The sequence below is a fragment of the Strigops habroptila genome, chromosome Z (assembly GCF_004027225.2).
Source record: "Strigops habroptila isolate Jane chromosome Z, bStrHab1.2.pri, whole genome shotgun sequence".
Taxonomy (NCBI): Eukaryota; Metazoa; Chordata; class Aves; order Psittaciformes; family Psittacidae; genus Strigops; species Strigops habroptila.
Window position 1 is genome coordinate 52,427,346 of NC_044302.2, and position 12,400 is coordinate 52,439,745.

The following is a 12,400-nucleotide window of genomic DNA, read 5'->3' on the forward strand; positions in this document are numbered from 1 at the left end:
AAGGAACTCCACAGAGCTTGTTGTTAAACGGTGGTGTACACGTCTACTCTTTATTCCTTGAGTCAAAAGTTGATTCTTTGAGACACTACTTGGTTGATTTTCCTTCATCCAACATGAACGTGGTTACACCAGCTTATCAAGAAAACAAAGCAAGAATTTTTCACACTGAAAAGACCACTAAAGAAAAAAACCTTCTAGAATTTGTGATCTTTGACACTGCAAAGTCACATTTCCCCAACAGATATGTTTCCTCTAACAAATAATTCAAACTGAGTTACCTTAAAAAAAGGTAAATTACAGTTTCATCACACAGGTGAGAAATGGCAATTCGATATTCAGAGAAAAAAGTTTTCAGCACTGAAAATGTGTTACATCAGCACTGCACTTACACAATCCTATCTCTCAGAGTCTTGAGACTACAAGCCTTTGCTGCCGACCCCCCGCCTCGGCCTGGGAAAGTCAACTACTAACAAGTACTTCATAAACTTTCTTTGGACATCTCCATGCACAGAAGAAAATTAGAGTAGCCGTTCAGATAAAATATTATAGGTTTATTTAAAACTCAGTTTTCACTTGAATATGCAAAATACAAATTCCAACAAAATGTTCATTTTTTACTTTGTAGTTTACAAATATACAAAATAGAAGTTTGCTTAAATTTATATTACATATTTATTATGTAAAGAACTATATAGAAAACATTTGTTCTGCTTAAGGCATATTTGGGAATAAACCATTGTACAAACTATTGCACATCGAAACCACAGTGCATTACAGACTGTCTGCATAAAGTTATTTTCTTAAGGAAAAAAAAGAAAAAAAAAGATAAACCAGGTTTATTTACCTGATTTAGGTCATAATTGGTCATTGTAAGACAAAAATATGTCCTTGTCAGATATGCAGCAGTTTGAGAACTTTGGCTTCCTGTTTTTGGTACCTCTAGAACCAACGGTCACTAAGCACCATGAAATAGGCTTTTAAAATATAATTCTGTACCTGAATTTTTCCTTCTCTTTTAACATTGTAATGGCTTTTAGAAGGAAAAAAGTAAAAGTACAAGATGACATTTGCATCTAATATTGCATTGAAAGAAAATTAAGGGAATGTAATTTCCCTGTGTAATATCCCCACCCTCCGAACTACAGAGTCTGTTTAACCCTGATATCCGTGACTTCCAGTCACTCCTTGGCATTTTGTAGTCCGGAAATAATTCAAGTTGGATTTACAAATGGAATGATAGAAGATCCAGTCACCGACCCCAACATTTCTGGTTCTCTTTTAAACGCATATATATAAAAACGAAGTTGCAACATCTGTATGCAATTATCCCTCTTTCCACTCTTTGGAAGACTTCACCTTGATTATCTGTAGTGCTTAAACTGTGTTCTCCCCATCTCGTGAAAGACAGTCCTCATGCTGTAAATACTGAATCTCTATGGCAGTTGGGGAAAGATCCACTGCTTCCAATTAAAAGTGCCTCTTCATGTGTAAGGCGAGGTGGTCCGACCTGGAAAATGCTCTGTCACACCGCTGACACTGGAAAGGGCGGTGGCCTGTGTGTTTTCTGTAGTGACGAGTAAGTTCATCGGATCGGGCAAACTTCCATCCGCAGCCTTCCCAGTCACAGTGATAAGGTTTCTCACCTTTAAAAAACCAGAAAATAAAACACATCACCTATGTATTTTTCATGGCTACCAATTCTAACACCTTTCTTTCAAGGAGCACTAACACATGTCCTGGATAAGGAAACAGGTGATGTCAAAGAAAATGCAAGAACTTCTTGAAGCAGTTGCTGGCAAACTACGAAGACTAACAGACTGCCTTTTGAAAGCATTCAGGTTCTATAAAATGTTGGCGTCACTGAAATCTTCACTAAAATGTTCATTTCCACTATTTGTCTGGAACACCAGGCTTCAGAGCGCACAAGTTCAGATAATAATTGCATTTTTTGCTGGCTAATGTTATACAACCAAATAGGAACCAGAAATAGTTCAGCAGACATAATGTATTTAGATAATTGTAGGTCTCAAAAATTAAGAAACAGCTGGGAACTGTTTTTATTAGCTCAGCCTGATTAAGAACTCAATCTTTCTGTCTTCACTATAACAAAACTATTGTTGACGGCAAGACAGGTTTCCCTGACTATTACAGTTACGAACTCCCTGGTCCACACATACTGGAAATGGCGCTGACCAGCTCGGGGCCGGCGGGAATTGCTGTTCACTTGACTGACTTTTTCCACCCACTGTCACTAGCTGAAGATGTAGCCTAACTACTGCACTACCACTAGTTTCTCCCTTTCCCTTCTCCTCTTCCGGAGAAAGTTTTGAATCAAGTTCACAAACCAGAGATTTAAATTATGCAAATTTCCAGGTTATTTAATCACTGTTACGGAATGCTTGCACTGGTGAAACCACAGCAGATGTACCTGCTTTCACAAGCTCAGTTACTGCAACACCACATTCAGCTGCAAGGTTAAAGCTTGAACTCAGGCTCAGATACACACTTTAGCAGATTTTATACCAGTCCTAACAGTACCCAATCAACTGCTAAACTCTGCCTTTTTGGTGCTAGCGCAGGGGAAGATGTACTCCCTCCCATAGGAGAAGGCACCCTGTCACTGCTGCTGAAGGCCCTGCTCAGAAGAGATCCGCCGCAGTTTCCTCAGAAAGAGAACAGCGGCTTGCAGAGGCGGATAATCTCCTGCACTAGAGCAAGCCAAGTCAGGAAGAGTGCGCATGCAAAGCGTTTAGCCACGAGCAAAGGAAGCAGTATCTCAGAGAGAGGTCTGCTCCCTTCTCAGAAGTGGGCCAACTCCATCTAGAGCAACAAATCCCATCTGACTTCCAACTACCTGCTAATTAGCTAGCCACATAGCAAGTGAGGAGCAACAAACTTTGCCTTGGCAAGAAACCCACCCGCTCCCACATCTGAGTCATTCTGAACTATTAAGCAAAATGCTGAGCCAGTAAGCAAAGACTCCACAGGACTTCATGTACCCAAGAGGGGAAGAAAACAAGCCCAGAAACCCAGCAGAGAAGGGTTAGGACTTGCTACTTTGAGCCCTCCTTCTGCGTACCCTTCTTTTCGAGGTCTGAGGTGCTCACCTCAGACCCCTCACGGCTGAGGCATCCCACTCACACAGCACTGGAACTAACCTGTGTGGGTTCTCAGATGCGCCTTGAGATGAGAGCTCTTGGTGTAGGTTTTTCCGCAGCCTGCATAGTCGCAGGTGTGTGTGGCTGTTCTTTTCCTAGGCCATGACCGGCGTCCCCTCTTGGGCTTGGCCTCCTCAGGCAGGCAGCTCCCCGGCGGCATCAGCTCTAGAGGCGGACAGGAAGGAGTAAGTACCATAACAGGCAGCACCAAGGCGGCTGTGCCTGCAGCTGAAGCACCCAGACTCACCTTGGTACTGGAGCGTGCCAGGCGGTAGCTGCTCAGGCAGAAAGGTGGGATAACCAGGGGCAGAGGGGTATGCCGGGGGCAGTGGCAGTGGTGGGTGGCTCAGCCCTGGGGTGGTGGGGAGAGAGTCTCTGCTGCTCAGCATCTCCTCAGGCCCCAGTGAAGGTGTAGTCCGGGCAGACAGCGGGCGGCCCAGGGAGAAGTCGTGCTGAGGGGCTCCTCGGGGGCCACTCCCATGTGGTGGTGGCGGCGGTGGGGCCAGGGTGCACGGCGGGGCAGCCTCCTGCTTGATTTTGGGGCACATCCGTGGCAGGGGGTTGTAGGGTGCCCCGGGGCCTTCACTGCTGGGTTGTGGGGCAGCAGCCTGGGGCCCACCCTTGGGGCTGAGCCCCGGGTGGGTGTACTCGCCCACGGCCTTCACCAGAAACTTGCCCTGCAGACTGCCCAGAGACGGCAACACCGCCGGCGCCGGCAGGTACACCGGGTCCAGGTCAGGCCGCATGAGCTCAGCCACGAAGCCTCCCGAAGGGGACACGTCGGTGATGTCAGCCAGGTTGAAGGGGGCGGCGGGGCCGGCAGCGGGGGCCCCGTCGCGGGTGCTGCCGCCGCCGCAGTAGAGGAGGCCGGCAGGCTCGGGCCGGGGCAGTGGGTAGGCGAAGGGCCCGGCGGGGCAGGAGCCGGCGGTGGGGGCCGTGGCGGCGGCGGGGGCCACCACCACGGCGGCGGCGGCGGCGGGCTCCTGGTGCATGAGGGAGTTGGAGAGAATGAAGTCGAAGTCCAGCAGCTCGTTGAACTCCTCAGCGTCGCGGCGGGGCCCCAGGGCGGCGGCGGCCTCCAGCTCCGACGGCGGCGCTTCCACGGGCCGCGCCGACAGCGCCGGCGGCGGCCGCTTCAGCTGCGACAGCTCCTCCCGCCACCGCTGCGGGGAGACGGGCACGGCTCAGCCCCCGGCCCGCTACCGCGCCGCGCCCGCCTCAGCCGGCCCCCGCCCGCGCCGCCCCGACCCCGTCCCGGCCAGCCCGCGCCGCCGAGACGCCGATACTCACGTTGCCGGGGCCCGCGGGCCGCGCCGCCTTCTCGCGACCCGCGGCGCCCGCCGCGAAGGTGGCGATGGAAGGGAGGAGCGTGCCACTGAGCGCCATCTCGCACTCGCCGGGGGGCTGCCTGCGGGTGGGAAGAGCACAGCGGTGTCAAACGGCAGCGGCGGCCGCGGAAAGCCGGACCGGGGGCCGTGCCCGGCACCCACCGCATCGGCGCCGGGGCGTCACGCCGAGCCGCTGCCGCCGCCGTCGTCTCGAGCGCCGCCGAAGAGGAGAGAGAGGAGGGGTGGCACGGACGCGCAGTCCAGCCGCGGAGAGCCGGCCGAGCGCCGGAGTGGTGCTGGGGGAGCGCTCTTCCTCGGCGCTGTACGGGAGACGAAGGTGAGCGGGACGCGGAGCGCTAGCGGCGCCGCGGGGAGGCGGCCGCCGCCCGGCAACGCGGCTCCGGCACCGGCAGGGCGGCGGCGCGAGGTGCTTCCCAGGGAGCCGCAGCCATGGGGGAGCCGGGCGCGACGGACGGGGCGCGGCAGTGCCAGTGGGGAGGGAGTGGGCCGGGCCAGCCCGCGCTCTGCCGCCGCTGCAGCCTCCGCCTCCAGCCTCCGCCCGCCGCCGGCCCGCTCGGCACTGCCCGGCGCCCGCCGCCGCCGCCCCTCATATAACCTCACCTCGCGCGCGCCCCGCCCCATGTCGCCGGGCGACGGCGAAAACAAACTGACACGTGGGGAGGGGGGGCGGTGCGCGCGCGGCCCCGGCGAGGGGGGCGTGTGCAGAGGGAGCGGGGGGAGCGGGGAGGCGTGGGTGCCCTCCCTCCCCGCGGCCCGCCCCGCCCCGCCCCGTGCCGCCGCGCACGCCGCGTGACGCAGGCGGGTCGCTGACGCTAGCGCGCGGGCGGTGCGGGGCGCGGTGCGGGAGCGGGGGGCGGTGTTCGGTGGAGCGGGGATCCCCGCGCGGGGGGCAGCGCTGCGCGGCGCAGGGCAGGGGAGGCCTCCCCCGCGCGCCCCGCCCCGCTGGTGGCGCGTGGAACCGCAGTGCTCCCGGCACGGGCGTCCTGCCCCGCAGAGCGCACCCGGGCAGCGCAGCGGGACGGGACGAGGCGTTCCCCGCTCCCCCTTCCCCCGCCCCGGCCCGTCCGTGCTCCACTCTCGTCCCTTCTGGGTTTTTTCGCCAGTTGCGCGATGCTCGCCCGGGCGGCCGGGCCGCGCGCGCGGGCGCCGGCGCAAGGGGCTGTTGGTGGCCAAGGAGCCTCTGCCCCGCTGGGCTCGGGCGGGCAGCGGCGGCCCGGCTCCTCCAGAGGGCAATGGCGAGCCGCAGCACCGGACCCTTCGTCCCGTTCGGGACCACGCTGCGGACCCCGTCGCGGTCCTCCACGCCTCTCCACGCTCCCGGTGTCCCGTGGCGCTGCCGGCCGCGCTCCAGAACTGGTCGGTCCGGAGGGGTGAAGTCCCTGCCCTGCGCAATTTGCAAACAAGCGCCTGAGTAACTCACGATGACTAAATTAAACCCTAAAATAATAATAAAATGCCCGGCTTTATTTTAGCAAACTGGTTTTGCCAGTTTTGTGTTACAAACGTTAATTATTAATAACTTTGGCACTAGACAAAAAACTTTTTTTATTTTCTGCACAAAGTCCGTGTCTTGGGAGAAGATGTGCTGGGAGCCACCAGTACAAGAAGGAGTAGTGTGCGGAGATGGAGGCTGGTGAAACACTCAGAGGATGCTCAAAGGCTTGGTGCGCAGGGGAGGGAGCCCCGTCCCTGCTCGGAGTTGCTGGGCTGGTGCTCCATTCCTGGCCAGCCTTGTAGCATGGCCACCAGTTCCCAGCAGGACTTCCATCTGGGGCTTGTGTCCTTGGTCTCTTTGACAGCCACTTTAGGAATCAGCACCCACACCCAACAGCAGCAGTTTTAGGTCTAAACCTCCCGCCTTGCTTAGTCTCAGGAGAAAAGCCTCTGATGAGGAAACTTGCAGGTCCCCAGACAGTTTTTCCCCATCTGTTGTTTTTCTTCTGTTTCCTGTTGGTGTAGATGTTAATTTGTGGGTCTCCTAAGCAATGCAGTATTTTCCAGGTCCGTATTTCAAACTCAGAATCTCTTGAGGCCAAGACCAAAATTAAAATTACATCCCGTATTAGAAATAGGAGAACAAGAAAGCTTCAAAAGCAGATAAGTGACCTGATCCCTTTGAAACAAATGCCAAAACCTCGCCAGTTCCAGGAAGAGAAGGCTTGAATAACACGGGCTGAAATAATACAGGTTGCTTTCACAATCTTTCATTAAAATACCTGAAAATACATTAAATTTCATTTAAATAATTTCATTAACCTGGTTGTCATGTTTCTGGGTAATTCAGATGGACACGTGCAAGGTATGCACTAAGAAGATGTGTTCTGCTTTCTTGTGAGTATTGGGGTAGATGTTGGCGGAGTGCTTAAGAAAAGTGTGTGTTTGCAGGCACCGGTAAGTTTAGTGCCACCTGCTTTTGAGCATCCCGGATACAGGTCAACATACTGTTTTTCACTAGTTACGAGCAAGGCAAAAGGTTTTCTTTTCCTCCCTCAAGTGAAAGGATATGGATTTAAAGGTCCCGAGTGTGGAAATTAAACACATTAAACTTACAACTGCTCCCAGCCTACCTAACAACGTAAATGTTGTTTTCTTAAGGCAGATTTGTCTCAATGTGCCTTTTATTGCCAGCCGACCATTTCTCCAAGTCTCAGCTTTCTCCAAGTTTCCCAATTTTCTCTAAAACTTTCCTTCCACTAACTCAGAACACAGCATGTTTCTGCGCTGTTCAAAGCTGACTTTAGGGATTGCTTAATTCAGATAGAAAATTGCACAGAACTTGTGTCCCTCTTGCCTTGGGATGTGCAATGACATTTTTCCAGATTATGCTCTGCCTGGGCAGAAAGAAGTCTGCTGCAGCACTTGTCGTGCCAGACTGCCATGGCTCAGGGTGTTTCCGTCCCTCCCTGGGTAGAATAAGGAGGTTTCTTCCACATCTTACTGCGAGAGCAGTCTTTCCATGAGTGCTGTTCAAAAGAAAGAATTATTCTCACCTGGCTCTGACACCTCGTGTCAATGGTCAGTCCAAGCGGTAATTCACTGCAAGCACACCGCAGAGCGAAATGACTGCTTAATAGGGCTGATCATGAGGAAGCATTTGCAGCTAGCCTGAGCTGGTGATAAACTGATCACCTAGGAGTATAAGCCCTGAAAGACAGAAAAAAGCCAAGGTGATGAAATAGCACAGGCTTTTGGAGCAGAGACAGTCGTCAGGAAATGGCATCCCACATTAAAAACATTAAGAACATCAACAACAAGAAAAAAACCCAAACGGTTGAGCTGATTGTGCCTGAAACAAAGACCAACCTGTTTATCTTGATATAAAGCCTAAGTTTGGAACTATTTTCAATGAACTGCCTCCCAGGAACCACAATGTGCAGCTTATCCCTTTGATTTGGTTGTCTGTGGCAGCAGCTGATGGAATCAGGGACTGCAGACTTTGGGAAAGATTGTGTCACGACGTTGTTGAGATCAGACAACAAGATGCCTTCCTGGCATCTTTGGGATTGTGCTTTGTTATCTTTGCAGTGTGTCGCAGCAGATGGTAGCCTACAGGGCCAGGAGCTACCATTCCCCCCACCTCCCCAGCTTCGGTGCTGGCATAAATAACAGAAGGAGAACTGGGAAGAAACCCATATATATCTATTAGCATCCTTGTTGCTGCATAAAATCAAAAGCAGTGATTCCAGAATCGTTGCTGCTGTGCTGGGTTCTACCCTACCAAGCTTGCTGGAGAGCAGGTGGAGGTGGGAAGGTTCATGAAAAGAGACTTAGCACCTGGAGGGTTTCTTATGTCCCATGCCACCCAAATTAACTGAGCTCATCTGCAGTGCAGCTCAGATGGGGGAAAGTGGATCTAACGTACACCTGCTGTGCAGGGCGCACTCAGGAGAGGTGCAGTGCAGTGCTGAGGATTCACCCACTGGATCTCTCCGTGCTGAGAGGGGTGAGACAGTCCAGGGCCACAGCCACCGAATTGCATTCCTGGGCTCTGCGCAGGGAGACCTGATTCTTGTGGATCTGTTTCCTACCGTGTATTCTGTACTCTTCATAAATTGACCAACTGAGCTCAAATTTTATTTACCTGTTCTTGCACGGGGTACTTAATTTTTGTTGAACAGAAATAAAACCCTGCTCAGCTGGCACTTTATACCTGTAGATTGTTAGTACAGAGCAAAGGGCACATTTCTGAAGGTTGTGGGCAATTCCAAATGGGTTCCAACTAGTAACAAGTGCATACATACACAGATGGCACATGCAGCTTTAAGATCATAAATGTTTATGCCGAGAATGCCGGCAGTGCCTGTTTTCACCTGCTTTTTGAAAGCCCGACCATATCTTGTGGATAGTTATTCTACTTTCCTACATGAGCAAAGTCAGAAAGACCCCATGATATGTATTGTCACCATCCAAGAGCCTTGGGCTGCTTTAGGTCAAACATCCTGTAGTGAGGTGCTGTAGGTCCACACCGTTGGTCTTTTGGTCCTTTGTAAGAAGCAGTGTAGTTGAGGGGGTTGTCAGTGCTGATGCCAGGAGGTCTCTGGACCACGAGCTGCTTTTTCTGCAGCTTTCACAACCCAGAAGAAAAGGTTCTGCATACAGCCCAGTGTTTCTTCCTTGAGAGCCTGTAACTAAGCAGGGCTTAACCTCAGGGGTCTGATTCCCAACAAAAGTTCAAGTTGTTAATTCCCCCTAAACTTCCCCCAGGAGGCTAACTCCTGTCTGTTCCAGAGGTGCTGATCCTCCTGTTGAGCACCATTCACTTAGCTTCACCAGCCTCTGGTAGAGGTAGCCAGCACCCTCGCACAATTTAGCACCACCCACTCTTGCAGTCCAAGGGTTGTCGTGTTTCTCCGAGTGGCAAAATACTTTGAATTGTTTATGGAAAAGAAACAGCTTCATACTTCTTTGTCAAGCTTAGGCGTCATTGCTTTAATGGGTTTGCCCCATCTTTGAATTCAGATGTTCCCCAAACTTTAACAATGACATATGTAAGTGGCTCCCACAGTGGGACTGGTGCAAACAAGAACTCCACAATAAGCATCCCTTGTAAAGTCCTGTGTGTAACATGGGGACACACACACAGCAAAGAGGATGAATTCTTGTTTGTTTGTTTCTGATGTTTTGCACGCATGGGGCTGGTTCGTTGTGTTTTTCCAGACCCAATGGAGGAGCTGCAGAAAAATAGAGAAAACTTGAAAAATTACCAGCTGTTAGTTAACCAGAAGATGGTCACCACTGATGGGTGATAGATTTGTTATGTCCTGGAAGATGCAGGGAAATGTATGGGTGAGAAGACTAAGCTGCTCTTGGTAGCTGGCTCTGAAGAAGAAGCCAGGTACTCGGATCACTATTCATTTATCCTTTTGTACTCTCTTTGGGGACCAGATTCTCTATTATCTGTGTGAAATATTTAAGTCATTGCTGTCCAATAGCCTCTGGGAAGGAAAAGATACTTCTAACTTCTCTGTCTCCCTGGAAGAATCTCTTTTTCTACTGCAGGAAAGGGTTTTACTCTTTGGCCATCTCCTAGCCCGTTTGACTGCTGTGGAAAAACTATATGGAAGAGGTCTCCCCTATCCTCTCTACCTCAGGCTCTGCTTTTTCAGTCTTCCTCACCTCTTAATTAGTAATCTTTAGTAATCTGTAGTAATAAAAATGAAGCATTTTACCAAAGATTTGGCTTTCCAGAACATTCCCAAGCAGTGTCAATTTAAAATCAATTTATTCCTCTCATGTCTCTGTAATTCTGAAATGGAGCTATGTTAGTAACTGCCTTCACTCATTTCAGTTTCCTCATGGTTGATGAAGCTGACGGCGGCAGTGAGACTTTGGCGGACCCACCTGCAGACTTGGGAAGATGACACACTCGTGCCATTATTTGGTATTTCTTTTACTTGTATAAGAACAGCAACATTTTGCTCCTAAGGAACCTCTAATACTGCAGAAATTTGTAAATGAGTCTCAACGCCCACCAAGGAGAAGTCAGCTTTCACTGCTGGAGGATTTTTCAAGCCCTTTCTCCTGGTTGAACTCTGAGTTTCTTTTGTTTAAGTAAAAGTGGTGCTTCTAAGGAATGTAATCTGAAGTGATAACATGCTTCCTAACAAAACATACATTAAGGTGCAAGATATGAGACAACTAGAAAATGTGAGATAGCTGGTTCTAGCACGTAATGCATTTGAATTTGCATGAGGAGAAAGTAAGAGAGAGCTTAGCAGTGAAGTGCTCCTGAGTTTAACCAGAAGCATTCGAATTAAATTTGTGCTAATGAGCTAGCTAATCATGGGACAGTAAACAACACCTCTGCCATCTTTCCATGGTTCCTCCCTCGCAGTGTTGTGCATAAACTGACCTGGATAGCTGATTCACCCAAGATGTGCTTCTAAACTATTTGCTATGCTGAAGTCAAGAGCATCTGTTGTTTTCCTGCACGAATATCCAGCAGAGGAAATTATTAGATAAATATTTCCCTCATTTGAACAGGAATAGAGACATTGTAGGAGAACACTGGGAGAAAGGATCAATGTTGTCTGCTCCGAGAATAAATACCAGGCTTCCACATTGTTTCCATAAATGCTTCCAGCTCTGCTTCAACATTAATGGACCAGCAGGAGCCCATTACTCTATGATAACAGTTCCTTGCTCTCTTAATGAGAGCAATATGGCAACTACTCATATTTTTGACATAGACGCTGCATAATGATGCTCCAGTGGTATTGCTGAAGGCCAGCTTTGGTGGCTCCATGTCTTTCAGGGAAGATTTGCCACGGACAGCAGGGCAGCCAGGACCCTGCCCCATGAGGGGCACATGGACAGCTGGTGGCCCTGAATGTTAACTGCCCTGGGAAACACCTCACTATGGGTGCCTCATGCCAGCAGAACAGTTTAGCTGCAGTGATTGCTGAAAGGGAAATCCACTGCTCCCTTCACAGGCTGCCACAAAGCACGTTGTGTTAGCAGGGCACTGAGATGTGGGGACAAGGAGTGCCATAGGAAATCAGTAATGAGGAAACATGAGGAAATTAATGATGCTGCATTCTGAGCAGGGATTGAATAGCATGCAGTAATTGAGGCCCGGGGCCACACTCTGCACAATGAGGATGAAACAAAATAAGGAATAGCTGCTCATTAGGCTCCAGATTCAGCTGGTCTAAATTCCACCTAAGTCTTTGTGCCAAGCATTTCCTACTGGCAGGCTCTGGGCCTTCAGGGATGCCGAGCCAATGGGAAGCCCTAGGTGGAATTTAGGTTAGGGCTAAATCTGTCTGCCACTGAGCAACATCTACCTTGAGCAATTGGTGAGGCAGACCTGCTCTGGAAAGCAGCTTGTGATCTTGTAATGCAAGAAACGGGCCAAAAGACGGCGGCATGGGCAACCTTAATTCTTCTGATACATCCAGTTTGTTAGCACACAATGTTGTGTGTGTGATTTTGCAACATGAATGTTTTCACAACATTTTTTTTTTTTTTTTTTTTAAATGGGAGGCATAATACCATCCATTTGTGGAGAAATGGTACAGCTAAACTGAAAAAAGAAGTATTTGCTTCTGAACTCCTTTAAAGTTTTCTTAGAGTAAGTTACCTAAACTCTGTAGCATGGTTATGGTACTTTACGAGAACCAGTGCAGCCAAGGCTATGAATAAATGCGTAAGTAAGATATAGTAGAGTATTTACACCAGTTAATACTTTTGGATGCTGGCATCCCACAAGCAAAGACACACTTGTCAGCTGAATCTGCGATTTTATCCTCAGAAGTCTGATTGCCAAAGAGTGTTTCTATTGATAAAATATTCTACATTGCTTTACAATCCATTGTCTTGCACAATAAGTGGTGATGACTCAGTGGAGGGCACCTAGCCTACCGGCTGAATTAGGAGTAGATCTGCCTCCAG

General features: G+C 50.2%; 1 protein-coding gene across 1 annotated transcript; it reads right to left on the reverse strand.

Annotated features, from left to right (window-relative positions):
• Positions 1-1,149: 1,149 nt before the first annotated feature.
• Positions 1,150-5,037, reverse strand: KLF4 (Kruppel like factor 4). The gene is made up of 5 exons (XM_030470355.1): positions 4,649-5,037; positions 4,449-4,566; positions 3,406-4,321; positions 3,159-3,323; positions 1,150-1,643 (listed from the first exon to the last, which is right to left on the reverse strand). The coding sequence occupies exons 1-5, from the start codon at positions 4,651-4,653 to the stop codon at positions 1,468-1,470; spliced, it is 1,380 nt and encodes a 459-aa protein (XP_030326215.1). The 5' UTR covers positions 4,654-5,037; the 3' UTR covers positions 1,150-1,467.
• Positions 5,038-12,400: the final 7,363 nt, after the last annotated feature.